Source organism: Taudactylus pleione, unplaced genomic scaffold (genome assembly GCF_031769625.1).
Source record: "Taudactylus pleione unplaced genomic scaffold, aTauple2 ptg000073l, whole genome shotgun sequence".
NCBI classification, from domain to species: Eukaryota; Metazoa; Chordata; class Amphibia; order Anura; family Myobatrachidae; genus Taudactylus; species Taudactylus pleione.
The window spans coordinates 2,111,429-2,138,052 of NW_028284475.1; the positions used below are offsets into that span (position 1 = coordinate 2,111,429).

The 26,624-nt window shown below is 48.1% G+C and overlaps 2 protein-coding genes across 2 annotated transcripts; both read right to left on the reverse strand.

The window, feature by feature from the left end:
* Positions 1–1,697: 1,697 nt before the first annotated feature.
* BGLAP (bone gamma-carboxyglutamate protein) lies at positions 1,698–9,379 on the reverse strand. The gene is made up of 4 exons (XM_088467698.1): positions 8,785–9,379; positions 8,281–8,322; positions 3,831–3,891; positions 1,698–2,383 (listed from the first exon to the last, which is right to left on the reverse strand). The coding sequence occupies exons 1-4, from the start codon at positions 8,843–8,845 to the stop codon at positions 2,251–2,253; spliced, it is 297 nt and encodes a 98-aa protein (XP_088323824.1). The 5' UTR covers positions 8,846–9,379; the 3' UTR covers positions 1,698–2,250.
* A 157-nt stretch (positions 9,380–9,536) lies between these two features.
* On the reverse strand, positions 9,537–25,298 carry PMF1 (polyamine modulated factor 1). The gene is made up of 5 exons (XM_088467567.1): positions 25,076–25,298; positions 23,267–23,372; positions 17,292–17,392; positions 16,826–17,021; positions 9,537–16,129 (listed from the first exon to the last, which is right to left on the reverse strand). Exons 1-5 carry the CDS (start codon positions 25,288–25,290, stop codon positions 16,067–16,069), a joined length of 681 nt encoding a protein of 226 aa, XP_088323693.1. The 5' UTR covers positions 25,291–25,298; the 3' UTR covers positions 9,537–16,066.
* Between the last annotated feature and the right edge of the window lie 1,326 nt (positions 25,299–26,624).

A 26,624-nucleotide genomic window follows, 5' to 3' on the forward strand; every position in this document is an offset into this window, starting at 1 on the left:
AATCCTGCTACAATGTAAGTTTATAGGAAAAATGTGTAATGATCTGCAGATCTCTAGTGAGGTCTGTAATAATCTGCAGAATGTATCACCACTGGGTCAATGCAATTAGAGGTGAGGGGGCCGAGTTGTCGCTGTAACAGTGTGGAAATGCTGCCAATGGCACTGCAAGATCTCGCCCCGGACACCAGGATTTCTGTATGTATCACTATGCGGTATAGCCACATTTGTTCACAGCTGCGTCTAATTAAATTGATTGTTCTGCAGATCACTAGAGGTCAGTAATGTAATAATCTGCAGAATATATCACTACGTACCTGTCAGGGGGTGGATGGGACAGAGCAATGTTCTGCAGATCACTAGAGGGGTCAGTAATGTAATAATCTGCAGAATATATCACTATGTACCTGTCAGGGGTAGATGGGACAGAGCAATGTTCTGCAGGTCACTAGAGAGGTCAGTAATGTAATAATCATCAACTGTGTACCTGTCAGGGGTAGATGGGACAGAGCAATGTTCTGCAGGTCACTAGAGAGGTCAGTAATGTAATAATCAGCAACTGTGTACCTGTCAGGGGGTAGATAGGACAGAGCAATGTCTGCAGATCATTAGAAAGGTCAGTAAATGTAATAATCTGCAGAATATATCACTATGTACCTGTCAGGGGGTAGATAGGACAAAGCAATGTTCTGCAGATCACTAGAGATCAGTAATGTAATAATCTGCAGAATAGATCATTAGGGACCTGATTCAGAGCCGCTCGTAAGCGGCCGCTCGTTCGTTCCGAGCGATGTTTGCACCACTGTGCATGCGTACGGATCGTAATACGCATGCGCAAACAAGTCAGTGCGGCCAAAAATCGTTTGTTCGCTAAATAGCGAATGCCTGTTATTTTGAGTGAGAGGAGGAGGCGTATGTGGGTGGCAACAGGGGAAGGTGCTTGAAGACGGGGAGTGGAGATCCGAACGCAGGCGTGCTTAAAGGTCAAAACGGGCGTTTTATGGGTGTGCATAATTAATACAGCAGTGTCAATGACCACGTCACTTGGTTATTTTATAGCCAGAACTGCTCGCAAGATTGTGGTAGAAAAAACCAACCACAAGAATAGCGAACAGTTCATACGCTGGTCGATGTACTCGATTAATCTAATAAATAGCGGACATGACGTAGGATGCGAGCGGCCAGGGGGCGTAGTTTTCCAAAAAACGACCGCATGTTTGGTTCGCTCGTTCAGACCTAGAGGCGTGAACAGACCGCAAAGAGCGAACGGTTCATTTGAATAGCCACCCCTTTTTTCTGAACGAGCGAGCGCAAATAGCGTCCGGCTCTGAATGAGGTCCTGTCAGGGGGTAGATAGGACAGAGCAATGTCCTGCAGATCACTAGAGAGATCAGTAATGTAATAATCTGCAGAATATATCACTATGTACCTGTCAGGGGGTAGAAGGGACAGAGCAATGTTCTGCAGATCACTAGAGAGGTCAGTAATGTAATAATCTGCAGAATATATCACTATGTACCTGTCAGGGGGTAGAAGGGACAGAGCAATGTTCTGCAGATCACTAGCGAGGTCAGTAATGTAATAATCTGCAGAATATGTCAGGGGGTGGATGGGACAGCCATGTAATAGGAATATATAAATGTACACACACGGAATAGAAGAGACACAGGGGAGTAATATAACAGACCTTTATTGCAGTCATTATATAATACATGTAGATAACATCACATCCTGGACACCAGCCATGCTGTTTGCTGTTTGTGGCATGTTATCCCCCTCCCTGCTAGCCCAGCCTTACACCCATGTCCTGGCCACATCCAGCCTTACAGACTATGGTAACGACAGTGCGCCTGTGTCCCTGGCAGGGAGGGGTCCGGGGAGGAGGGGGCTGGGTGCACAGGAACCAGTACACTGCTGTAATAATGGAGGAGAGGGGGGGGGCACGGGGCTGGCTCATCTATAAGCAGGAGGTTGCAGAATAGCATACTATAATGTATTCCCTATAATATTAGCTGTCCATCCATCATTCCAGCCCTCGCCCAATCTCTGGGGGCTGCGTCAAGCCCATGCAAAAAGGAGCCCCGTTACTTTACACCTTAGCTTTAACGCTAAACACCTAAAATAGTGCCTCCTCCCTCACCAAACGTGCCCCTGAGGTAAGGTCCCTACATAGCTACGGCCACATGAAGCAAGCAGCGAGAGCATACGGCGATGTACAGACATGGTGAGAGGGGCGAGGGCGGCAGCTTCTCCTTACACCGGCCCGTAGAAGCGCCTGTATGCCGCCTGGATTCCGATGTGATCTGCCAGCTCGTCGCAGCTGGGGTTCAGCTCGCAGACTTCTCTCTTTGCTTCCAGGGGGGATGTCACCACGGAGCCGGATACCCTGCGCAGTCAGATAAAACACGCTGAGTCCCACTGGTCAGACACCCGCACCCCACTGCTGCCACCGGTCAGACACCCGCACCCCACTGCTGCCACCGGTCAGACACCCGCACCCCACTGCTGCCACTGGTCAGACACCCGCACCCCACTGCTCAGACACCCGCAACCCACTGCCGCCACTGGTCAGACACCCGCACCCCACTGCCGCCACTGCTCAGACACCCGCACCCACCTGCCGCCACTGGTCAGACACCCGCACCCCACTTCCGCCACTGGTCAGACACCCGCACCCCACTGCCGCCACTGGTCAGACAGCCGCACCCCACTGCCGCCACTGGTCAGACAGCCGCACCCCACTGCCGCCACTGGTCAGACACCCGTACACCACTGCCGCCACTGGTCAGACACCCATACACCACTGCCGCCACTGGTCAGACACCCATACACCACTGCCGCCACTGGTCAGACACCCCTACACCACTGCCGCCACTGGTCAGACACCCGTACACCACTGCCGCCACTGGTCAGACACCCGTACACCACTGCTGCCACTGGTCAGACACCCGTACACCACTGCTGCCACCGGTCAGACACCCGCACCCCACTGCCGCCACTGGTCAGACACCCGTACACCACTGCTGCCACTGGTCAGACACCCGCACCCCACTGCTGCCACAGTCCCCAACTACACCGCAAATACAGCTTATCTTATAGAAGAGACATGTAACATTCACAGACACATACGGAAAAGTCTCAGTTTAGAAGAGCGGCAGATAATCTGGGATGAAGTGGGGGAAGATTTTTATCGTATGCACATCACAAGGCCCGTCTTTAAGCCCACAATGTGGCCTCACATCCTGTAATAAATGACTGGAGGACTGCGAAACACAGAGAAGGTCACCGCCCCTGGCAGGCTTCTGTGCACAATCCATTCCAGTGTGCGGCTCCCGGTGTACACAGCAAGGTACAGAGGGGTCTATTCACCAATAAATATTTGCAGCTTACTCCCCGAAAACCCACGATTTTGGGGATACCAGCAAATATTTAGTATCCCCACAGATATATTATGGAGGGATAATGGAATATCTGCAGCAGTTCCTCCATTAAAGCCAGCAGCGGCCGCCCTCTATAGGTTTCTATGGGGGCGCAATGCTGTCGGATTTACCAAGCTCCAGAATGCAAAGCATGGCGATGGCGTTGTGCTGCCGTAGTCTATGAGAAACACATAGCAAAAACTACCGGGAGAGGACATTGCAGAGACCCCTGTCCCTGCGTGTGCTCTGTAGTACATCCAGGCGTTATGATCGCATCTTGCAATGTGACCATAGGCGCTAATATCGTGCTCAGATCACACTGCAAGTGCGATATGTAATAAATGGGCCCCATTAATCACCCCCCCGGCAGGGAGGACAGCATCAGAGGCATCATACAGGCACCGTGCTACTTACAGGCCGTTGCTGCGTCTGTGTCTTCTGATAAAACTGGCGGAGTCTTGTCTGGAGATGAAAGCTGCAGGAGGGCGAGGGACAGAGTTAGTGAGGGCAGACGGGGTGTGTAGGGGGTCACACACTATGGGGACTTTAACATCACTAATCCCCTGTGCTCTAATAATGCAAAACCTCTCAGGGACACTGATCCTTCACTGTACAGCAAGCTGCCTAGTACCACTTCTCCTGTAATTCCCAGTACCTGTTATTATTCTGTATGACTATATAGATGTTTAGCTGCCCAGTAGCACTTCTGTAACTCTCAGTATCTGTTCATTTTCTGAATGTATACATAACTACGCAGTACCACTTCTCCTGTATGCTGGCTATAATTCCCAGTATCTGTTATTCTGTATGACTATATAGATGTTTAGCTGCCCAGTAGCACTTCTGTAACTCTCAGTATCTGTTTATATTCTGAATGTATACATAACTACGCAGTACCACGTCTCCTGTATGCTGGCTATAATTCCCAATATCTGTTATTCTGTATGACTATATAGATGTTTAGCTGCCCAGTAGCACTTCTGTAACTCTCAGTATCTGTTCATATTCTGAATGTATACATAACTACGCAGTACCACTTCTCCTGTAATTCCCAGTACCTGTTATTCTGTATGACTATATAGATGTTTAGCTGCCCAGTAGCACTTCTGTAACTCTCAGTATCTGTTCATATTCTGAATGTATACATAACTACGCAGTACCACTTCTCCTGTAATTCCCAGTACCTGTTATTCTGTATGACTATATAGATGTTTAGCTGCCCAGTAGCACTTCTGTAACTCTCAGTATCTGTTCATATTCTGAATGTATACATAACTACGCAGTACCACTTCTCCTGTAATATCCAGTACCTGTTATTCTGTATGACTATATAGATGTTTAGCTGCCCAGTAGCACTTCTGTAACTCTCAGTATCTGTTCATATTCTGAATGTATACATAACTACGCAGTACCACTTCTCCTGTAATATCCAGTACCTGTTATTCTGTATGACTATATAGATGTTTAGCTGCCCAGTAGCACTTCTGTAACTCTCAGTATCTGTTCATATTCTGAATGTATACATAACTACGCAGTACCACTTCTCCTGTAATTCCCAGTACCTGTTATTCTGTATGACTATATAGATGTTTAGCTGCCCAGTAGCACTTCTGTAACTCTCAGTATCTGTTCATATTCTGAATGTATACATAACTACGCAGTACCACTTCTCCTGTAATTCCCAGTACCTGTTATTCTGTATGACTATATAGATGTTTAGCTGCCCAGTAGCACTTCTGTAACTCTCAGTATCTGTTCATATTCTGAATGTATACATAACTACGCAGTACCACTTCTCCTGTAATATCCAGTACCTGTTATTCTGTATGACTATATAGATGTTTAGCTGCCCAGTAGCACTTCTGTAACTCTCAGTATCTGTTCATATTCTGAATGTATACATAACTACGCAGTACCACTTCTCCTGTAATATCCAGTACCTGTTATTCTGTATGACTATATAGATGTTTAGCTGCCCAGTAGCACTTCTGTAACTCTCAGTATCTGTTCATATTCTGAATGTATACATAACTACGCAGTACCACTTCTCCTGTAATTCCCAGTACCTGTTATTCTGTATGACTATATAGATGTTTAGCTGCCCAGTAGCACTTCTGTAACTCTCAGTATCTGTTCATATTCTGAATGTATACATAACTACGCAGTACCACTTCTCCTGTATGCTGGCTATAATTCCCAGTATCTGTTATTCTGTATGACTATATAGATGTTTAGCTGCCCAGTAGCACTTCTGTAACTCTCAGTATCTGTTTATATTCTGAATGTATACATAACTACGCAGTACCACGTCTCCTGTATGCTGGCTATAATTCCCAGTATCTGTTTATATTTTGTATGCGTAGATAACTGCCCAGTATTACTTCTCCTGTATGCTAGGTGTAATTCATATTATTTGTATGTATGGATAACTTGTACAGTGATACTACTCCTGTATGCTGGATGTAACTCACATTATCTGCTCTTATTCTTTACGTATGATTAACTGCACAGTACCATTTCTTCTGTATGCTAGGCGTAATTCTCATTATGTGATCTTATTCTGTATGTATGGATAACTGCCCAGTACCACTTCCCCTGTATACTCAGTATCTGTTCTTATTCTGTATATATAGGTAACTGCCCAGTACCACTTCCTCTGTATACTCAGTATCTGTTCGTATTCTGTATATATAGGTAACTGCCCAGTACCACTTCCCCTGTATACTCAGTATCTGTTCTTATTCTGTATATATGTATATAGGTAACTGCCCAGTACCACTTCCCCTGTATACTCAGTATCTGTTCTTATTCTGTATATATACATATATATATATATATATATATATAGGTAACTGCCCAGTACCACTTCCTCTGTATACTCAGTATCTGTTCGTATTCTGTATATATAGGTAACTGCCCCGTACCACTTCCCCTGTATACTCAGTATCTGTTCGTATTCTGTATATATAGGTAAGTGCCCAGTACCACTTCCCCCCTGTATACTCAGTATCTGTTCGTATTCTGTATATATAGGTAACTGCCCCGTACCACTTCCCCTGTATACTCAGTATCTGTTCGTATTCTGTATATATAGGTAAGTGCCCAGTACCACTTCTCTTGCATGATGGACGCAATTCTCTGTATCTTTTCTTGTTCTGTATGGATGAATTTCTGCCCAGTATCACTTCTGTATTTCTGCTCTTATAATTAGTACCACTTCTCCTGTATGCTGGGTGCAACTCTCAGTATGTTTTTTTCTGTATTTATGTATAACTGCTTAGTACCACTTCTCCTGTATGCTTGGTGTAACTCAGTATCTGTTCTTATTCTTTATGTATGGTTAACTGCTTAGTAGCACTTCTCCTGTATGCTGGGTTTATTAATCAGTATATATTCCCATGTGTTGGCTGTAATTCTCTATATGAGTCAGTCTTTATGTTTGGATACCTGCACTGTAGGGTCTATGTATCAAGCAGTAGTGAACCAGTGGAGAAGTTGCCCATAGCAACCAATCAGCTGTAAAGTCGCATTAATCAAGTACAGTCTATAAAATAATAGGTAGGAGCGGATTGGTTGATATGGGTTACTTCTCCACTGGTCCACTTCTCCACGTTTTTCACTGCTTGATACATAAACCCCAGTATCACTTCTGTATGCTGGGTGGAAGTCTCTGTATCCGTTCATGCTATGTATTTATATGTATTATTTAAAGACACACACTGTCAGCAGAAGCTCAGCAGTCAGCGACTGACTTACAGAGAGCACAGTGCCACTTCTCTGCCTCTATACTGGATGTCACGCAGGGTTTATTTCCGAAGTGTCGGGATGTATAACCCAACACTTCCGTTTGTGTTTATATATACCTGATATTTAAGAGGGCAGCACTTTTACTAGCAAGACACGGCCAGCAAGGCACAAGACACGGCCAGCAAGATACAAGACACGGCCAGCATGACACAAGACACGGCCAGCATGACACAAGACACGGCCAGCAAGACACGGCCAGCAAGACACAAGACACGGCCAGCAAGACAATGCCAGCAAGACACGGCCAGCATGACACGGCCAGCATGACACGGCCAGCATGACACAAGACACGGCCAGCATGACACGGCCAGCATGACACAAGACACGGCCAGCAAGACACGGCCAGCAAGACACAAGACACGGCCAGCAAGACAATGCCAGCAAGACACGGCCAGCAAGACACGGCCAGCATGACACGGCCAGCATGACACGGCCAGCATGACACGGCCAGCATGACACGGCCAGCATGACACGGCCAGCATGACACGGCCAGCATGACACGGCCAGCATGACACGGCCAGCATGACACGGCCAGCATGACACAGCCAGCATGACACAGCCAGCATGACACAGCCAGCAAGACACAAGACACGGCCAGCAAGACACAAGACACGGCCAGCATGACACAGCCAGCAAGACAATGCCAGCAAGACACAAGACACGGCCAGCAAGACAATGCCAGCAAAACACAAGACACGGCCAGCAAGACAATGCCAGCAAAACACAAGACACGGCCAGCAAGACACGGCCAGCAAGACACAAGACACGGCCAGCAAGACAATGCCAGCAAGACACAAGACACGGCCAGCAAGACACAAGACACGGCCAGCAAGACACAAGACACGACCAGCAAGACACAAGACACGACCAGCAAGACACAAGACACGACCAGCAAGACACGGCCAGCAAGACACAAGACACGGCCAGCATGACACGGCCAGCAAGGGTTTTACACCCCGACACTTCCTAAATAAACCCCTCAGGATCTATCAGCACAAGTTAAGCAGACAGTGAGTGCGACTAGGGGAGGGCAGTAAGGACAGAGACTGGTACCCACCTTCAGAGTTGCGCACGTCGGCCACGCCGCTGCGATCAGGATCTAGAAAACCACAAAGGAGATGTCATAAGGTTAGATTACAACCAGATTATCATCATATGCAAAATCCGCCTACATAAGACTGGCTTTCCCCCCTTTTATGCTATATGCGCCGCAATATTCAATTTGCATTTTTTTTCTTTGTGAGTTGGCAAATCATCATAGACTTACCCAGAAATGTGGCAGCGGTCAGTGAGCAACACATTATTTTCTGAGCAAGCAAAGCTGTCCAGACAATGCGTTACAGATGGTTCCCTTCTTCAAAGCATATTATAATATATAATTTCCATGTTTAGAAATGTAATAGTCTGCAAATGATTAGTATAAATCTATAGCGTTTTAATCTACAGTCATTCCTGGCCATACACAAGCACGTTCCCGAGCGGACATTGCTCAATAGGACATACCAAAACTACCCACAGCAGTAAGCAGCATTGGAGACATGAGATAACTACAGTCACGTACCTCTGCGTCCTAGTACCAAGGCGACTGTGCCCAGGAAGGCGGCCAGGATGATCAGTTTCATGGCTGTAGCTGCTGTGTTCTTAGCAGTGACTGCACCGTGCCCTGTAACTATGCACAGACATTACAGGACCATTAATATATACCCCCATAGCCTGTCAGCCTCCACGGGGTCCTTCCAGCTGAGGATGGACAGGGCTCCTCGCCAGCGGTTTGTGGTACCCAACAATTCTGCTGTCCAACCGGCAACCAGAAAATAGAGAGTACCCTTCAGCCAAAACTCAGCGGGCTGCAAAATAACTATTTCCATTCCATGTTGCAAAGCAGCCAGTCCCTCGTCCTGTATAATTTTACTAGCTGAATCAGCTCCGGATTGCAGTGCACACTGACGGCTTCACAAAAAAAAAATATATATTATATATATATTTATGACTTAGTAAATGAGGCAGCATGCCGGTTATGTTAGATATGTGTCCACATACATCTTACCTTTGTGTGCTAGAAGTTGCGTTAAACATAATGCCTGAGCGCAATGCGACTGTAGGGCTGTGCATATTTTCGTGAATAGGACGCACAAGCAGCTTCTGCTGATTAAAATGATATGCGGCATGCCTGTATTCGGTGTTCCAGTGCGGGTGCGTCGGCATGCGAAATGCTATGTTACAATGTCAGCGACGGTGACACTAACGTAGCATTTCGTAAGCAGATGGAACCACACACAGAACACAGGCATGCCGCATATCATTTTAATCAGCAGAAGCTGATGGTGCGTCCTATTCACATCTAATTGCAAATAAAATGCATTTGAAGGTAAAAAAACTTGTACGAAATTACGCTCTGCGCTTCCGAGCCACGCCACAAATAGAAGGGCTGTTTACAAGAAAGATGTACAGTATGTGGACACATCTGTATATCTGTGTATACAGACTGTGTACAGCTGCCACATATTAATGAACATGCATGATATGGATCCAGGACTAGGCCAAGGTCACCATTATATTCCTGGAACCATTCCTGCAGTGTCTTTGGGGTATATTTACTATAGTGCGGGTTTATAGAATTGGACATGTTGCCCATAGTAACCAATCAGATTCTAGCCATTATCTTCTAGGAGGTGCTAAATACATAATTGAAATCGGATTGGTTGCTATGGGCAACATCTCCAATTCTATAAACCCGCACTTTAGTAACTATACCCCTTAGCCTTTTGGCCCGGATCATTATCTTTCTGAGGAAGTCACAGAAGGGTGCGATGGCGGCGATGTTCGGCAGCATGTTCGCCTGGACTCGCCACCATCAGCCGCACCATCGAAACTTGCACCAGCCCGATGGACTAAACTCTCTGCACGCGGTTACACTGCGACCAAAAGACTAATGCTTACATAGTACATTGGTGATAGCAGGATCTACCGGCTGGATGGGTAAACACTCTCCCAGGATAAGGGGTTAATAAAACTCCCTGCCCTGAAGTCCTGGCTGTATAATGGCATGGTACAAAGCCACCATGCCGCCCTCTGAAATAACATTCACTTACTGCTTTCCTCTAGCTCTTATTATTGTGATTGGGGGGGGAATGGTTTCCGCCAGCGGCCAGACCTCAAACGGGAAGCGACGCTGGGCGGACTACGTGACCTGGGATTACCCGGGTAAAGTGCCCAGGGCCACGTGTTGTAACGCTGCACTCCAAACAGCCGGGGCACTACGCTAGGCGGCCCCGAACGCGTTTTGCGGGATAGTCAGCTCTTCGTTAGCTCGAAGTAATCAACACAAGCTTAAAAAAATATGTATATCACGAGAAGAAAGGACAAAGATACAAAAATGTTCAAAAACCTGTTTTTGTTTTTATCTGCAGCTGATCTTCTGAGTGTGGTGTGCAAATAACATATGCAGCTCTGGCCCTTTGGCATTAATGCCCACGGGAAACACATAGGCCCTCATTCAGAGCCGATCGCCAAAAGAGAGCGCTTGCTCTGAATGAGGGCGGGCGGTTTTGATTTTTTAAAGCCGGCCTCCTGGCCGCTCGCTAAGCTGTGGGTGACCACCCACAGCTTTAGCGAGCGACCTGGTGATGGTCGCGATGGTCTTCACCATCGCGGCTTGCGACGAGACCCTTGTGGTAGGGTCTCGTCTGCCGCAAGCCCCAGTGAGCTCTACAGGATCACTACAGAGCATGTTAGTAAATACGGTAAAACGAGGATCACTAAGAACACAATTCCGCATATGACGGGCGTGAATTCTATGTGCTCAGTGTGTGCAGTTGGGTTGCGGTGACGCAGTGGGTAAGAGGGGCTAATAGAAGTGTTTTCATGCTGTAGATCTATGTAGAGGGTTAAGGCTGTGGCTGTGGGCAGGTTCCCCGTTGTTGGCCACGAGTCCTGGGTCAGATGACAGCTTTGCTGGTCGGTGGAAGTCTGTTTGAGGCCGGATCTCTCGCCCACAAGTGTAATTAGGAGGGGATGGAGTTCACAGGAGACCACGGTTCCAAGCGCAGATTGAGCCGGGACAAAGCTACAGAATGTTTGTTGATGTATTGTGGTGACACGTGCACGTTATATAACTATCACAGCACATCATTGCTAACCCCACTGGCTCACACTTTAACACCCGCTTTGCTGGGAGGACACCCTACACGATCTTCCAAATAGGCACAAAAGTGCACGTTCGAAAGGGGTTTGGTAAGAAATACCGACGGTTCAAATCCCGACAGTGGTATCCCGGATGCATGGAGATCCCGACACGGGCGGTGAGAACCCTAACCCTCCCTTAGTGGTGCCTAACCACCCCTCCCAACAGCCTAATCATAACCCCCCCGGAGGGATGCCTAACGCTAACCCCCCATTCCCAGGGACAGTGATACTTGCTCGGCCTTCCGGCGGTCGGAATGCGGACGCCGCTATCCTAAACTCTTTCGGGAAACCAGCATCAGCATTTTGGCGGTGGTCAGGATTCCGGCGTCGGTATATTGGTGGCCCAGGATCCCGCTCGAATGGGTGAAGCTTAGAACATTATTTTCATTGCTTCCAGAATTGGAATTACGTACGTGGCTGATCCTAGTCATATGCAGACATCAAGCCAGTAATTTCACCCTACACTATGGGCAACCAGCGGGGCTTTAACTGCTGCAGAACTACACATCCCAGCATGCCAAAAAAAGGCTCTACCGAGGTAGGCAATCACTTGTTTACCAGCTTGTTGTGGAACTAGAAGTTGCAGCAGACCTGCCAGCCGAGGATTCCTAGATATAAACAGCAGTGTCTGTAATGCTGACCAGAATAGTACAGTATTAGAAGGTGCGCCCTGGCCTCTGTTGCCACCTCTTCTCTCTCATTAAGCTCTATTCGCAATCTCCACCAGAGCCAGGCGGGTTGAGGGTTGATGGATGCCGCCCTGTGCAGCCACACTGCTTGAACAGCCCTAGAGCCAGCCTTGTATACCCCCATTCGCTGCCAGAGACTCCATCTTCATGAAAGTGCCCGCTGAAAATGGGCACCGATCTCACAGCTGCCTGTGGCAAGAACATTATTACAAAGCGTATCTTTTGGGTGAATTATAGGTCAAACCGGATTATAGCGTTCGGGTTTTGTACAAGTTCCTTTTATCATCCTTTATATAAAACAAGGATACATAGTTCACCAAGGAAGCCCAGCAATACAAAAACCGCTACCCTAAAGGGACAGCATGGATAAGTCGACTCCTTGCCTGAGTCAGTTACAACAGGGGAGAGGTGGTCGAAACAATTGGCAGAGGGTTTGGGATCTGACAGACCCAAATCTGAGCAGCTAATTTGGTGGAGCACATCTGTTATGCCTCAGAATATCTGGGGGAAGCCAACATCAACATGGGGCTCAGGGGCTAGAACTTCAGATCTATCAGCAGGGCCGTCTTGAGGCACGTTGCACCAGTGCGGTCAAACAGGGGCGTCACCCCTCCCAAACATCCTGATTTCAGAGGGATAGTCCCGTTTTCCGGGCACTGCCCCGCTGTTCCACCAGCGGGCTGAAGTATCCTGCCGGTGGTCGGGAAGTTGGGCATCTCCACCGCCACAGATGTGCGGCAGTGCTGGACCCCGGAGAAGAGGAATGGCGCGGCATCCATTCAGTGCAGGGAGAGGGCTGTGGGCAGACAGCTACTGAAGGAGTGCTAGGCTTGCCCACAGCCTGTTAAAAAGGGGAGGCATGCCATATGGCTACACCCCCAAATAGCGTAATTTAGGGGGACATGGTCTATGGTAATTAGGCCACACCCTTTTCAGATGCAGGGTAAGAGGGCGGGGGATTTGCCGTCTGCACAGGGCGATGCTCCTCCGGGAGCCGGCCCGGTCTATTAGCAGTCTCTGGCTTGGGAGGCTCACAGTTCCCCAAAGCCACAGCCCGATTAACAGCAGTTTTGGCTCGGGAGTGGGAAAGGGCTGGTGCCATTACGGAAAACATTATGCTCAGCTGGTTGATGAGATGCAACAACTTCACGAGGGGTTGCACATTCTCCATATGGGACTATGGACAGCGGCCCTTGAGGCTGGGCACCCACCATTCTCCAGTGCAGTTGACATCTCCCAGCGAACATGCTGGAACTCGGACCTCTAGGCTGAACAAGGCAGTTCTTATGAGGAAGGGTCATCAACATCAAGTTGGACAGTACCCCAGCAGTGGCCTACCTGAACTACCAGGGGAGGCGCTGAGAGCACTGGCCCATATATATATATATATATATATATATATATATATATTAAAAAGACAGAAAGAACAAAAATAGGCGAAAAACAATAGCCTGTTATGGTATCAAAAATATTAAAACTTCCATTTGTCATCATTCTACTTAAAATGCAAAGCCGTATAATATCTTTAATGTAAGTGATATACATAGATCATCAGTTTAAGTTGTAAATATTTTGTGGCTCTGTATCTATAGTACAGAAAATAAAGAACATTATTGATACCAATGAGAGCCTGTGACCAGATGAGCTCGCTTCGCCAGGCAATCAGATATTTTGATCCACTAATTAGAACAGAGGGTGGTTACACGTCCCCGAGTGGCCTTACTGCACCACGCCTAGGTATTCCCCCTCAATGTCAGTATCCACCTGTTACTGACTCCTCCCACTGCGTAGTGGGCGGGTACTTTGCGGCCACTACCAGACTCCTATACAGATAACTGGACCAGACTACTTTTGGGTATGTGTGGACACATTACTGCAACATGCTTCCTGGGTAGTGTTGGCAAATTCCCACTGGTCTCTCCCCATGGGCCAGTCTGCACCAGCAGATGGCAGAGGGCTTGAGCTTGGAAATACTGGGCTCAATCCAGAACAGTCAGAGAATGGAACAGCATCTTCATTATTCTGGTGGTCACAGGATACAAGCAGAAGTCTCGGCTTAAGACAAGATGTGTATTGCTCAAGGTCTTCGCTGAAAGGTGCTCAGGGTGATCTCATAATAGAGATGTTACAGACGTACAGTCCTTCTAGGGGGAGGGATTAGCAGAGGGAGGCATTTTGTTTACCTGGGAGGGGGCTGGGAGACCCAGCAAGGGAGAGAGATCCAGATCCCCTAGACCACAATGGAGAGTGCATTTCACCTTTAAATACATCGTAAAATATATACATTCATTTTACACTCTGCCTCATGCCCTGGCACCAGGCTTTACACACCCAGGCACTGTACCCTACAGAAAAATGGATTTTAATCCAAATATATAATAAAATAAAGTGTAACACTAGTCACAGCGCTGGGACGTTAACCATTTTACAGCTGGTGGTACAGGGAGCAATTCTCCAAGGCCCCAGCGCAGTCACAGTGCCCAGCGCTGACGGACTCCCCCTCCTGTAAACTGGTTAGTACTGGGGCTCTCCAGTGGTGCAGCACACCAGGGGTTACCTGTCCAAATTAGCAGCACTGGGTGCTGGCTTTCCTGGTCCCCCAGTGTGCGGCTCTTGTAGCCCTGCAGCCTGGGATGATTGTCCCAGCTGCAGCGGCTCCCTGCCGTTCTGTAGCGCTGGGGTACCGGGAGCCATGGTCCTAGTCCCCAGTCAGTCAGTCCCGCGCTGCAGGGCTGTGTGCTAGGTCCTGGCTGCAGCCGTTCCCTGCATACACACTGCTTGGCACATACAATAAAAAACTACATTTGTCCATGTCCCGGCTCTTTGCAGACTACCTTCAGCGCCGGGACTTTAACTCAATACAGTGCTGCAGGCGCCAGGAAGGGGCACACAGCATAACATTAACAAATACATCGAAGTAACTACCAGTCAACGGTAAAACATTTTAAATTGGCGCCTTGGCTACGATTGGAGCATTCAAACATGGCTTTGAAGGGGTTAATCCTCATGCTGCGGCTGCCATCTTGGCCACGTGGCAGAGCTGGCTGGGGACAGCAACCCGGCCACAGTGCTCCATAAGAGAACATTTTTTTCTCCTGTTTTGTGTGCATACGTATCCTTTTATTCTGGGGAACATCAGCCAAGCAAGATTGAAATCATTTAAGAAATATTTTCAAAAATGTCTGTGCCGCAATATACACAAAACAGATTCAGGAGCACGCACGAAAAATCGCTGAGGCAGAGTATAGGGCGTTACTGAACGATGACTGGGAGGGGGAGAGAGAGCATTTGCGTACAGAGACGATGAAATCACTCATATAGAAGGCACCACACCTGCCATAGGCCAGGTGCAAGCTTTGGTGGTGCGACGGATGTTTGAGTCATTACACACTAGACCATAAAAACAGTCTCCTGAAGCTGCAAGTGGCCCTGTGATATGCACGATGTATACCAGGGAGGGGGAAGGGGGGGGTTTTATAGCGGCAATAGCGTAAAGCAACAGTTGCGACTGCAGCAAAAGACGATGAAGCGAGCATCAGACCCTAAATGTCCGTATTGTGCGCCCCTCTGCATGAAGGAGAGCAGCATGGTCATGCTAACATTTCGCCCCCATAGCAGTGGTTTTCATCTTGGGTCCAGAAAACTAGGACCAAGCCACAATAACCTCCGGCACTGAATACAGTGGTCTTCTTCCCTTAGGAATGTTTTTATTATGTACATATCTACCGAGCAATCTGCACTCCTTGCGAGTCGTCAATACAAAACCTTATGCCTGTAACATGAAGCCTCTGAACATATATAACATGGGAGGGAAAATATACAGGAATTTGGCAAAAAGAAAAACTTATTTAAACACTGAAAGTTTCCAAAATTGGAAATGGAGTCTGTATTTCAGGAATGGAGACTGGGCGGTATAATAGACCTGCTCCGCCCCTGGAGAAATGGAACACGGATCGGTACAGAGGATCCTCAGCTCTCGTCACTTGGATGCTGCATGGTGGCCACCAGATCGCTTTGTGATTTGGACAATTTCTACAAGAGAAACATAGAATTATATTCTGGGGTAAAACCATGTGGAGCGCTGTTTCCTCTGATGGATATCATCTCGTTGATGGATTCATCTTAAAAATTATTTTAATAACACAACATTGTAATAAAAATTAAAAGACAGTTTGCGGTACACAGTATTACACATGTAATAATCAGGATATATAGCAGACCAGCAACGTCATCGACCCAGAACAATAAAACCCCACATAAATGGCAGCAGCACTGTGCGCTCCTGTGCAGATCTCTAGCAGGGCTAAAAGGGCGCTCTGCCAGCAGACTTTACTACTTTATACAGTCGACCGATCAAGGGGACGTGTGACGTAGACAAGTGCACAGTTAACATAACTGAACACGTTACGTGTACTGACTGTTACTGTGGAAGAAGCCGTAAGTCACATGTCAGCATGGAAGCAGCCATTAGCTGGACCTCACTATTTACCATGAAGAACACAAATCCCATGTACTGGCAGGAGCGTGCTCAGTGTGTGTGTGTCTGAGACGCATCCTGTGACATCATCTGCCAGCTCTCTCTACACTGGCTCTGAACGATCACATGAGCCGACTTACCGAAACTTCCACGCTCACCAACAGTTACACGCAACTATAATAAGGAGGGACAGTGATGGACACAGGGAGCCCTCTCATATTTATAGCAGACAACAGGAAAGGGAGTCTCACCTGCCAGGCCTGCTGCCTCCTCTCTATCTCTTTTCGCAGCTCATCGATCTTCTTCCTCCCGTCCAGCACTCGCTGCGCCAGTTTGGCGTTCTCCTGCTGCCTCTCCTTCAAGAGCCTGCGCAGGTACTCCCGCTGCTTCAGGAGGTAAGGCACTAGGTGGCTGCGCACATCTTCCTCTGGAACCCCACTGGGCCGCCTGTCAGGAGAGAGTAGGAGGTCACCTCTCCGTCACTGAATTGTAGGCCAGGAGCAGGACAGTGGCTACTCAAACTGTTCTTCATATTCTACCGCACTTCTCGATTCAGATTGCAGGGGGCGCAGCTGCATTCATCTGCATTGCACAGCCTCATCCCTAGACAGGTGGGTTTTGTTGTTACGGGCGGATTATCATTTGTATATTTCGATGGCAAGTCATGAGGGAGGGGGCCTGATCGCCGGGAGCATGTGCAACAATAGCGATACTCACCACTGGAGGTCTGCTCCGCTTCCAGCCTCTTTTTCCAATTTGTCTAAAGAATCCAAGAGCTCCTCCAGGTTCCCCTCACTCTGAATATCCTGGATCTCAGCCTAAAGGAAGAAATAAAATGGACGAGAGCTGTAGCCCCATCACCGGACCATGTGACAGACAGAGACACACACACACTTATCAGCTTCACTACCGGTTATAAGAATCCAATCAATGTCATACATGCCGCAGTTATTGTAATGGACTCCTTGCAAACAGATAGGCTGCAACCCCATGAAGTTTGGTTCCACCCACAAGGTGGCTGCCTCCGCCATGTGCAGGCAACAAGTATACTTTACATGTGCTTGTTCAATGCGTGTCACAGGATTCCCTATATAAAACAATTAAGTGATTGCACCTGCCACAACAACATAACTCCTGGCATAGTGATATGGCAGGAAACATTTGGGATTCATTGATATGCAAAGGCGGTGGTTCTCCAACTGTCCTCAGGATCCCACACAGTTCATATTTCCCAGGTCACCCAGCAGGTGCACAGGTGTAGTCATTACTCACTGACACATTTCCCAGGTCACCCAGCAGGTGCACAGGTGTAGTCATTACTCACTGACACATTTCCCAGGTCACCCAGCAGGTGCACAGGTGTAGTCATTACTCACCGACACATTTCCCAGGTCACCCAGCAGGAGCACAGGTGTAGTCATTACTCACCGACACATTTCCCAGGTCACCCAGCAGGAGCACAGGTGTAGTCATTACTCACTGACACACATCCCAGGTCACCCAGCAGGTGCACAGGTGTAGTCATTACTCACTGACACATTTCCCAGGTCACCCAGCAGGAGCACAGGTGTAGTCATTACTCACTGACACACATCCCAGGTCACCCAGCAGGTGCACAGGTGTAGTCATTACTCACTGACACATTTCCCAGGTCACCCAGCAGGAGCACAGGTGTAGTCATTACTCACTGACACATTTCCCAGGTCACCCAGCAGGTGCACAGGTGTAGTCATTACTCACTGACACATATCCCAGGTCACCCAGCAGGTGCACAGGTGTAGTCATTACTCACTGACACATTTCCCAGGTCACCCAGCAGGAGCACAGGTGTAGTCATTACTCACTGACACACATCCCAGGTCACCCAGCAGGTGCACAGGTGTAGTCATTACTCACTGACACATTTCCCAGGTCACCCAGCAGGTGCACAGGTGTAGTCATTACTCACTGACACATATCCCAGGTCACCCAGCAGGAGCACAGGTGTAGTCATTACTCACTGACACACATCCCAGGTCACCCAGCAGGTGCACAGGTGTAGTCATTACTCACTGACACATTTCCCAGGTCACCCAGCAGGTGCACAGGTGTAGTCATTACTCACTGACACATTTACCAGGTCACCCAGCAGGAGCACAGGTGTAGTCATTACTCACTGACACATTTCCCAGGTCACCCAGCAGGAGCACAGGTGTAGTCATTACTCACTGACACATTTCCCAGGTCACCCAGCAGGTGCACAGGTGTAGTCATTACTCACTGACACACATCCCAGGTCACCCAGCAGGTGCACAGGTGTAGTCATTACTCACTGACACACATCCCAGGTCACCCAGCAGGTGCACAGGTGTAGTCATTACTCACTGACACACATCCTAGGTCACCCAGCAGGTGCACAGGTGTAGTCAGTACTCACTGACACACATCCCAGGTCACCCAGCAGGTGCACAGGTGTAGTCATTGCTCACTGACACCTTACAGAGCTTGAGAACCTGTGTGCAAAGGTATATCACTGTTCTCTTTCATGAGCGTGATACAGCTTTTCCACCAAAATCCCAGCTCCAGCCCGGGACAATGAAAACAGGTTTTTGACCCGGGTCAGATCACCTGGGATACCAGTTTGCACTGAGCCCTACACGCCTAGAACCTTGCTCAAGACCTGGGAAGAAATGCCAGGTCAGTCAAACCAGGATTTTTCCCTAGGAGCCTTTCCCACTGAGCCGTGACCCGGGTAAGATCACCTGGGATACCAGTTTACACTGAGCCCTACACACCTAGAACCTTGCTCAAGACTGGGAAGAAATGCCAGGTCAGTCAAACCAGGATTTTTCCCTAGGAGCCTTTCCCACTGAGCCGTGACCCGGGTAAGATCACCTGGGATACCACTTTGCACTGAGCCCTACACGCCTAGAACCTTGCTCAAGACCTGGGAAGAAATGCTGGGTCAGTGAAACCAGGATTTTTCCCTAGGAGCCTTTCCCATTGAGCCGTGACCCGGGTTGACACAGCAATAACCCGGGTTTTAGCGAAAGTGGAAAAGGGGTATAAAGGGCTATACATTCTTTTCTTATCGGACAGGAAAAGCTGGCCAGCTGGCCCCTAGCTTACAGAATTACCTGGCTAGCTAGTTACAGTCTACCCTGACATTCACACAGAATATAAATGGACATACAGCTTGAATATACCAGGTCTTCATACAGAATGTAAAATGATAAAAATTGGATTGTGGTACTTACCGATAAATCCCTTTCTCCGATTCCATAGGGGATACTGGAGTGAATACACTGAGGTATAGACGGGTGAGAGTGGAGCCTGGCACTTTACATTTCTTTAGAAGTGTAGTTGGCTCCTGCCCCTCTATACCCCACCCGAACCTCAGTTAAGATTAACCAAGCCCGAGCGTAGACGGAAAGCATAGACAACAGAGGAAGGAGAGCCAGGAAGAAGGAGGAACCAACCAGGAGGGTCCAAGACCAAGAAACAGCCAACAAAAGCATCAAGAAACAGACCCGCTGCAGACAATCAAAATGCCGCTAAAAACTCTGCAAGAAGCTGCAGCAAGGAACAGCGACGGGAGGGCGTCCGCCGTCCCCTATGGAATCGGAGAAAGTGATTTGTCGGTGAGTACCAAAATCCTATTTTTTCCGTCATCCACTAGGGGACACTGCAGGGAATACACTGGGGACGTCCCAAAGCTGACCTCCCGGGTGGGAAGGCGCTGAGAAACTTGCATCTCAAGCGAAAAATCAGCATCCACTCCCGCCTGTAAGGAACGCCAAAATCGGGACCGCTGGAAGGAAGATAAGCAAAGGATCGTGGCGTATACTCCAAGCTACAGAAGACTTCAATGTGATGCAAGTGGACCGGAGACACCGGCTTCCTGGCCCAGGCATAGAAGGGAAACATTCTGGGATACAGCTACACCAGAATGAAGCCAAATTATCAGATATTTCTGGAAATATAGAGTATCCTGTTAAGTATTCACTACCTATAATCATTCCTAGTAATATTCCTATTTTGTGCCCCTATATTCCCATTATCATTATGGGGCCGGCAGTGTTATGATATATATCAGTGTATCTCTCCTGATGTGTAGTTCGTATAACACAGCAGTAGCCAATATGACAGACCTAGGCGTCCCTATGTATGTCAATCTTATCCCCTGCTGCACTTATTTATAATGTTCACACCGAATTTATATGTATTCTTACAGGGATAGAGATCTAAGCCCCTGCCTATGCCTCCTCCCGCGCACTTTCTGCGGCTTGTTGGGTGAATATATCTCCCCGCACAGCAGCCGCTAATCTAAACAGACTTTTACACCTCTATCCGGGTGAGTGTGCAACTCCAAACTGCTCCAACTTCTATTGATTTAGCGGGCAGCCAGGACCATCCTGTGCAGTGCCCAATCTCAGCCACATCGCGCTATCCCCGCCTTGCTTTCATTTCTATTCATTTAGTGGGCATAAACAGGATCTACAGAATGCATCTGTCATAATCGCTAGGCTTACTAATATGGGATCACCCTTATTCCAGTTATAACATTAGAACAAGGACATTTAAGCCACAACAGATACAGACGGACGTTTTACCCGAAGCTTTATCAAGGCATCTAATTAAAAGAATAGTATCTTGGGTCCATATATTAATATTATTTTGAGTACATACTGAAATATAATACATCCATTGGGGAACAGTAAACGAATCATTTATGACCAATTCAGGACAACTAGGGGTCCACCAGTGTCCTGAACGGTTTTATATGGGAGTTACTAGATAGTTACCCATGTAATATGAACTGAAAGAAACAATTATTAAGAAAGACAGTATGTAACAAATGTATTTTAAAAACAAGGTGAAAGTAGGACGTCTAGTGGAAAGAAGGAAACCTAGGGTGATAATCAGGTTAAACATTTTGGCAGCATTGTGGAAACAGCACTAATACTATAGATTTGGTACTGAGTAACCAACGTATCCTTCCCTGATGTTTCAAAAATATAATATTCTTGAGTTTCATAAAACAAATGTTTACGTATTGAAAGGGATTATACACAGATACGGTTAGAAGTGAAAAAGGTCATTCTGAAAAGCAATTAATATGACAAGTAAGGACAGAAGCCACAGCATTCAGTACAAATTATTTAATTTCTACACAAGTACACTTTTTCTAACTTTGGGCATCATTCAGACCCACTCGCGAGCGGCAGTACGCTCGCAAGTGTGTCGATGTTCCCCACTGCGCATGCGCGAGACCCGACGAGCGAAGGACTTTCCTTCGCTCGGAGTGTCTCATCAAAGGGGGCGTGCTGTCGCTGGTGACTGACAGCACGCCCCCTTTGGTGGGCGTGCCTGCCAGACGGAGGCTTTCCCAAGGGAACGCCTACCGTCAGAAGCCGGCCCCACTGACATCACTAGTGATGTCAGTGGGAGTGATTTTGGCTCTGATAGAGCCAAAATCACTCCTGGCCTTGCGGTTGAGAAACTCAACCGCAGGCTTTCCCTCGCAGTTCCGATGGTCAAGACCATCGCGACCATCATTTTGCACGCTCGTATATGCTGTGGGTGGTGACCCACAGCTATACGAGCATCCAGGAGGACGCTCCATTTTAATGGAGGTGGGCCCTGATTCAGAGCGAGCGCTCTGGTCAGAGCGTCCGGCTCTGAATCAGGGCCTTTATTCACATTCTGTAATTTTACTATATTTCACCATCGTGATATCAATGAGATATATTTTAATGCATACTAATAAGGAGTTATACTTTTAAATAAGCACTGAATTAGTGGAGCTGGAGCTGCCAACCAATCAGTGAATGTCAGACAAAGCGTATCGCTCTAGCGGGGGTTTCGGGGGAGGAGGAATAACAGAGGTGTGGCAATAAGAACACATATGCACCTTAGTATAAATTATACTCAACCCTGTAATGGATATAGGGCCTGATTCAGAGCCACTCGCAAAAAGCGAGCGCTCGCTCTGAATCAGGGCTGCCGCTTTCTTTTGACAAATCCGGCCTCCTGGCCGCTCGCTAAGCTGTGGGTGACCACCCTTGCGAGCGGTCAGGTGCTGGTCGCGACCATCGTGCTTGCGACGAGACCCTTGTGGTAGGATCTCGTCTTCCGCAAGCCCCAGTGAGCTTCCGGCTCTAATAGAGGAACCCGGACACGAGCTGCAGTATCTGTGGTGGGTCCTCACTCTGATCACGGCCAGTGGCGGCGCCGGGGACCCGGACACGAGCCTCATCGGCTGTGGCGGGTCTCAGAGTTCGGCGGCTTCCCACGTTGCAGGCAGACTGATCATATAGTCAGTCTGTAAATAGAATAAAAAGAAAATTAAAATAGAAAAATCTAATTAGTAAAAACGCTGGGGACAGCCCGCCATGCACCTGGCCCCTCTCGGTGACAAATCGAAAACGGACGTCGGGCGGGATATAGAAGTCGAGGAGCCAACTACACTGCTAAAGATATGTAAAAGTGCCAGGCTCCACTCTCTCACCCGTCCATACCCCAGTGTATTCACTACAATGTCCCCCTAGTGGATGAGGGAGAAACATACAATTTGGAAATACCATAGTTCATACAGAACAGACTGACAAGGTACACATTTTGAAAATACTGTATTTTGGGAGGGCCTAATGCATGTAATCCTAACAGCAAGTTATTTAAGAAACGCTCGACTGTACTTCAAGGCAATGTACCTTAATGGATACATGCAGCTGAGACACGAACTGGTCGTAGATACTGCGAGTGATTTCCGGTTTCGCCCTGTAGAACCTCTGGTAGCACTGAGCAAACCGCTGGTAACTGCAGAGAAGGAAGAAGACTGATGTAGTTTTATGCGAGTGTATAAATACCACACTAAGGGATACATTTCATTTGCCTGCAATGGTGTGGAAACACCAGACACGGAACCTCAGCTCGAAGAATTTTGAACGCTGCCATATGTGACTGAACAAAAATCAGCAAGGCAGGGGCAATTATTATTATTAATATGTATATGGCGCCACAAGAGCTCCGCAGCACCTTACAAATACATAAACAGTATGAACAAAACTAGAAGCGACTAATGCAGGGGACACACTTGGCTGAGAGACTGGCCGTCACGCCGGCAGACCGATATGCCGTGTATGTGCATGCACACTTACCGGCCTAAATCTCTGGTCACAGGAATCGGTAGTGACATCATCGTTGGTGGTTCCTGCAGCCGGCATATGTGTCGGTTGTCCGTACACACGACATATGGTATCTGCCGTGCTAAGCAGCTAGGCTTACCATATCATCCCTTTAAACCGGGTACTCATGGATTACACAGGTTCTGTGGTTTATTAAACCCAGGTGAAATCCAGGCTTGAAGTCAGCCAGCCACAGACCCTGTGTAATTCATCAATGTCGCCGTTTAATGGGATAGTATGGTAATCCTATGCACGGCCGACAATATCTCTGAATGACGTTGGTCACAGATATACATGGGGATTACACTAGTCGCTGGCCGGGACAATATAACAGTGTTCACTCTAGAACCGCCACCAGACCTAGAGAAAGGGCTGGGCGCTCTCAAAAAGGGTGCGTGTCTTTAAGACGTACCCCCTTTCAATACTCTTGGGACATGCCGGGCTTCCTCCAAGCTCTCCTGCGTCTAGATGCCGGGCGCATCCGCCCAGCTTCTATACCAGCAGTGATCCCTGCACCGCTATTTGTCCCACCCGCAGGGTACATTCTGACCTTTTGAAATTGGGCAGGGAAGCTATCGTCTAGTGTGTCCCCGGCAGGGTGTGCTCAATGTCGTTCATGACATTGAGCACACCCGCTGAACGATATCATTAATGATATGTTCAGCGCCAGGCTCTCGCCCCCATTCCCCAACATGCAGCAACCATGTTTGCTCGATGAATGACAATGACGAACGACCCGCGGGAACGCGCATCGTCGTTATCGTTCAACGTTTTTGGTGTTAAAAAATGGACGATATAGTGAACAACCAAGATACGCACCTTTAATACCGTTTGTCGCCTGTACAAACGATATTATCGGCCAGTGTGTACCCAGCATTATAGTAGAGAACATGGCAGGACATGGGAGAGGTTTCTAAGCATCGCTGCATCAGTCACAGTACCCATATACAGTATACCCCATGAGTTACAGTCAGATTTTTATTTAATTCCAGGCCTTTCCCTCATATCATTACTGACATTCAATAGTCACCCCATGGTAATGGCCACATTCATGTATACTCATTGCCCTCCACCATCAGGTACACAGGGCTCTGCTCCTGGCCTCCCCACCTCATGCAGGATTGCCGCCACCTGTGTAGCACTAGGTCACTGAGGTGTGTCAGCACAGGGGGCGGCAATCCTACATGAGGAGGAGGGGAATCCAGGAGCAGCCAATCACATGACACCGACTCCACAAACCAACCAACCACATCGCACCGACAGCAACTCCACAGCCAATGGCACTGGCGAGCCGAGGAAGCGCAGCCAATCAGGAGACGCCCGGCGGCAGCTCACCTTCCCTTCTCCACCAGCCCTTCCAAGAACTTGTCCACCAACGTGTTAAAGATGAGGAGCCGCCCGGGGATCTCGTCGTCGTCGTCGTCGTCCGGCCCGGGCTCCTCTGCGGGCGCCGGGACGGAAGAACCCGCGCTGGCCGAGGAGGAGAATCTCTCCCCAGTTGTTAAAGTTTCCATCTTGAATGTCCGTCCCCCTTTACAGGCCACGCCCATTTCATGGTTTAACCGCTTCTTGATGCTGCTTTCTTATTGGTCTCTCGAGCCATCTATCATATGTCCCGCCCCCTTGCCCGGGTACTTATTGCGCCACTGACGGACAGCCGTGCTGACCTATAGGAGCAGGCAGAGAGTCAGGGCGGCAGGCGGAGCTGGTGAGTGCCTGGCTGGCAGCACAGGTGCGCCCTGGGGCTGTGTGATGGGTATAGTGTGCATGGCTATGTATATACATGTAACAGTACGTCCCAAGTGACATTGCTTTTATGTTGTTGCTGTGTAAATTGTGCAAGTTAGACAAATCAGAGACCTTTAGTGTTTTGTGACACTTGCAGCTCATTCCAATGCATTATTATTATTTAACATTAAATAGACCTAATTTAGTGGCAGTTATTTATATAGCAATGCTGCACAGAGGGCATTACCCGCTCACATCGGTCCCTGCTTCAGTGCGGCTTAAGCTGGCCCCACACATAGCGATTTTTTTTTACCTGATTAGGCCGATTTAGAAGACTCGTGGCGATAAATCGTGAAAAATATGCCCAAATCGTGAGTTTCCACTCACGACAGCATCGTAGATAGAAGAAAGAAGCACGATCGAGCCGGCACACCTGAAGTCTGGATTGCAGCACTTTGAGTATTGGTACTGTATCTAATGCAACCCCACTGCCCACCAATGTGTGCCACCCTCCTACCCACCAATGTGTGCCACCCACCTATAAATGCATGACCCAGCCACCGCCTGCCGGAAGGGGGCGGTGGCTGGTCATGCATTAACCTCCCACTGCCCACCAATGTGCCACCCACCTGCCCATCAGTGTTTTACAGTATGGGAAGCGCTGGGTAGATTAGATCAAAATGATATGTAACTGTAGGGTGTCGTGAAACAAACAATGTGATAATAGACTGTATCATGTATAAGTTGTTGAATGAATTATGTGAGTTAAGAATACCTGCAAAACCACTTTGAAACAATTTTATAAAATGAAAATAGTAGTAATAAAAAAAATATAAATGAAAAATAAATAACAGAAAATAATAAAATGACCAGTGCAGTAAAATGTTTATGCTCTTTTTGTGGGTGTTATGGGTGCCCACTGCTGAAGTGCAATGCTGCGGGTGGCTCTCCCTATCTTACCCTGAGACGTGGAGTTCTTTAGCCTGAACTGTCCTCCGATGCCGGTAATGGCTTCGGCGCTCTGTGCTGTGTGGACACTTGCGCTGTGTCCCGTCTTGAGTGCGGGGATAGCGTCTTGCTCCGGTCTCCATCTTCACTCCGGCGTGCTTTCTGGCTGGTTGCTCTATTAGGAAAGGGCCGTTGGCTTGTATATAGT

Coding starts and splice junctions, on each gene's coding strand:
- PMF1 (XM_088467567.1), bottom strand. CDS start 25,290: ATGGGCGTGGCCTGTAAAGGGGGACGGACATTCAAGATGGAAACTTTA. Junction 17,393..23,266: donor AGCTGCATGTATCCATTAAG/GTACATTGCCTT, acceptor TTCTTCCTTTAG/GCTGAGATCCAGGATATTCA. Junction 16,130..16,825: donor GGAGGCAGCAGGCCTGGCAG/GTGAGACTCCCT, acceptor TTTCTCTTGTAG/AAATTGTCCAAATCACAAAG.
- BGLAP (XM_088467698.1), bottom strand. CDS start 8,845: ATGAAACTGATCATCCTGGCCGCCTTCCTGGGCACAGTCGCCTTGGTA. Junction 8,323..8,784: donor CTTGGTACTAGGACGCAGAG/GTACGTGACTGT, acceptor GTGGTTTTCTAG/ATCCTGATCGCAGCGGCGTG. Junction 3,892..8,280: donor CGACGTGCGCAACTCTGAAG/GTGGGTACCAGT, acceptor GCCCTCCTGCAG/CTTTCATCTCCAGACAAGAC.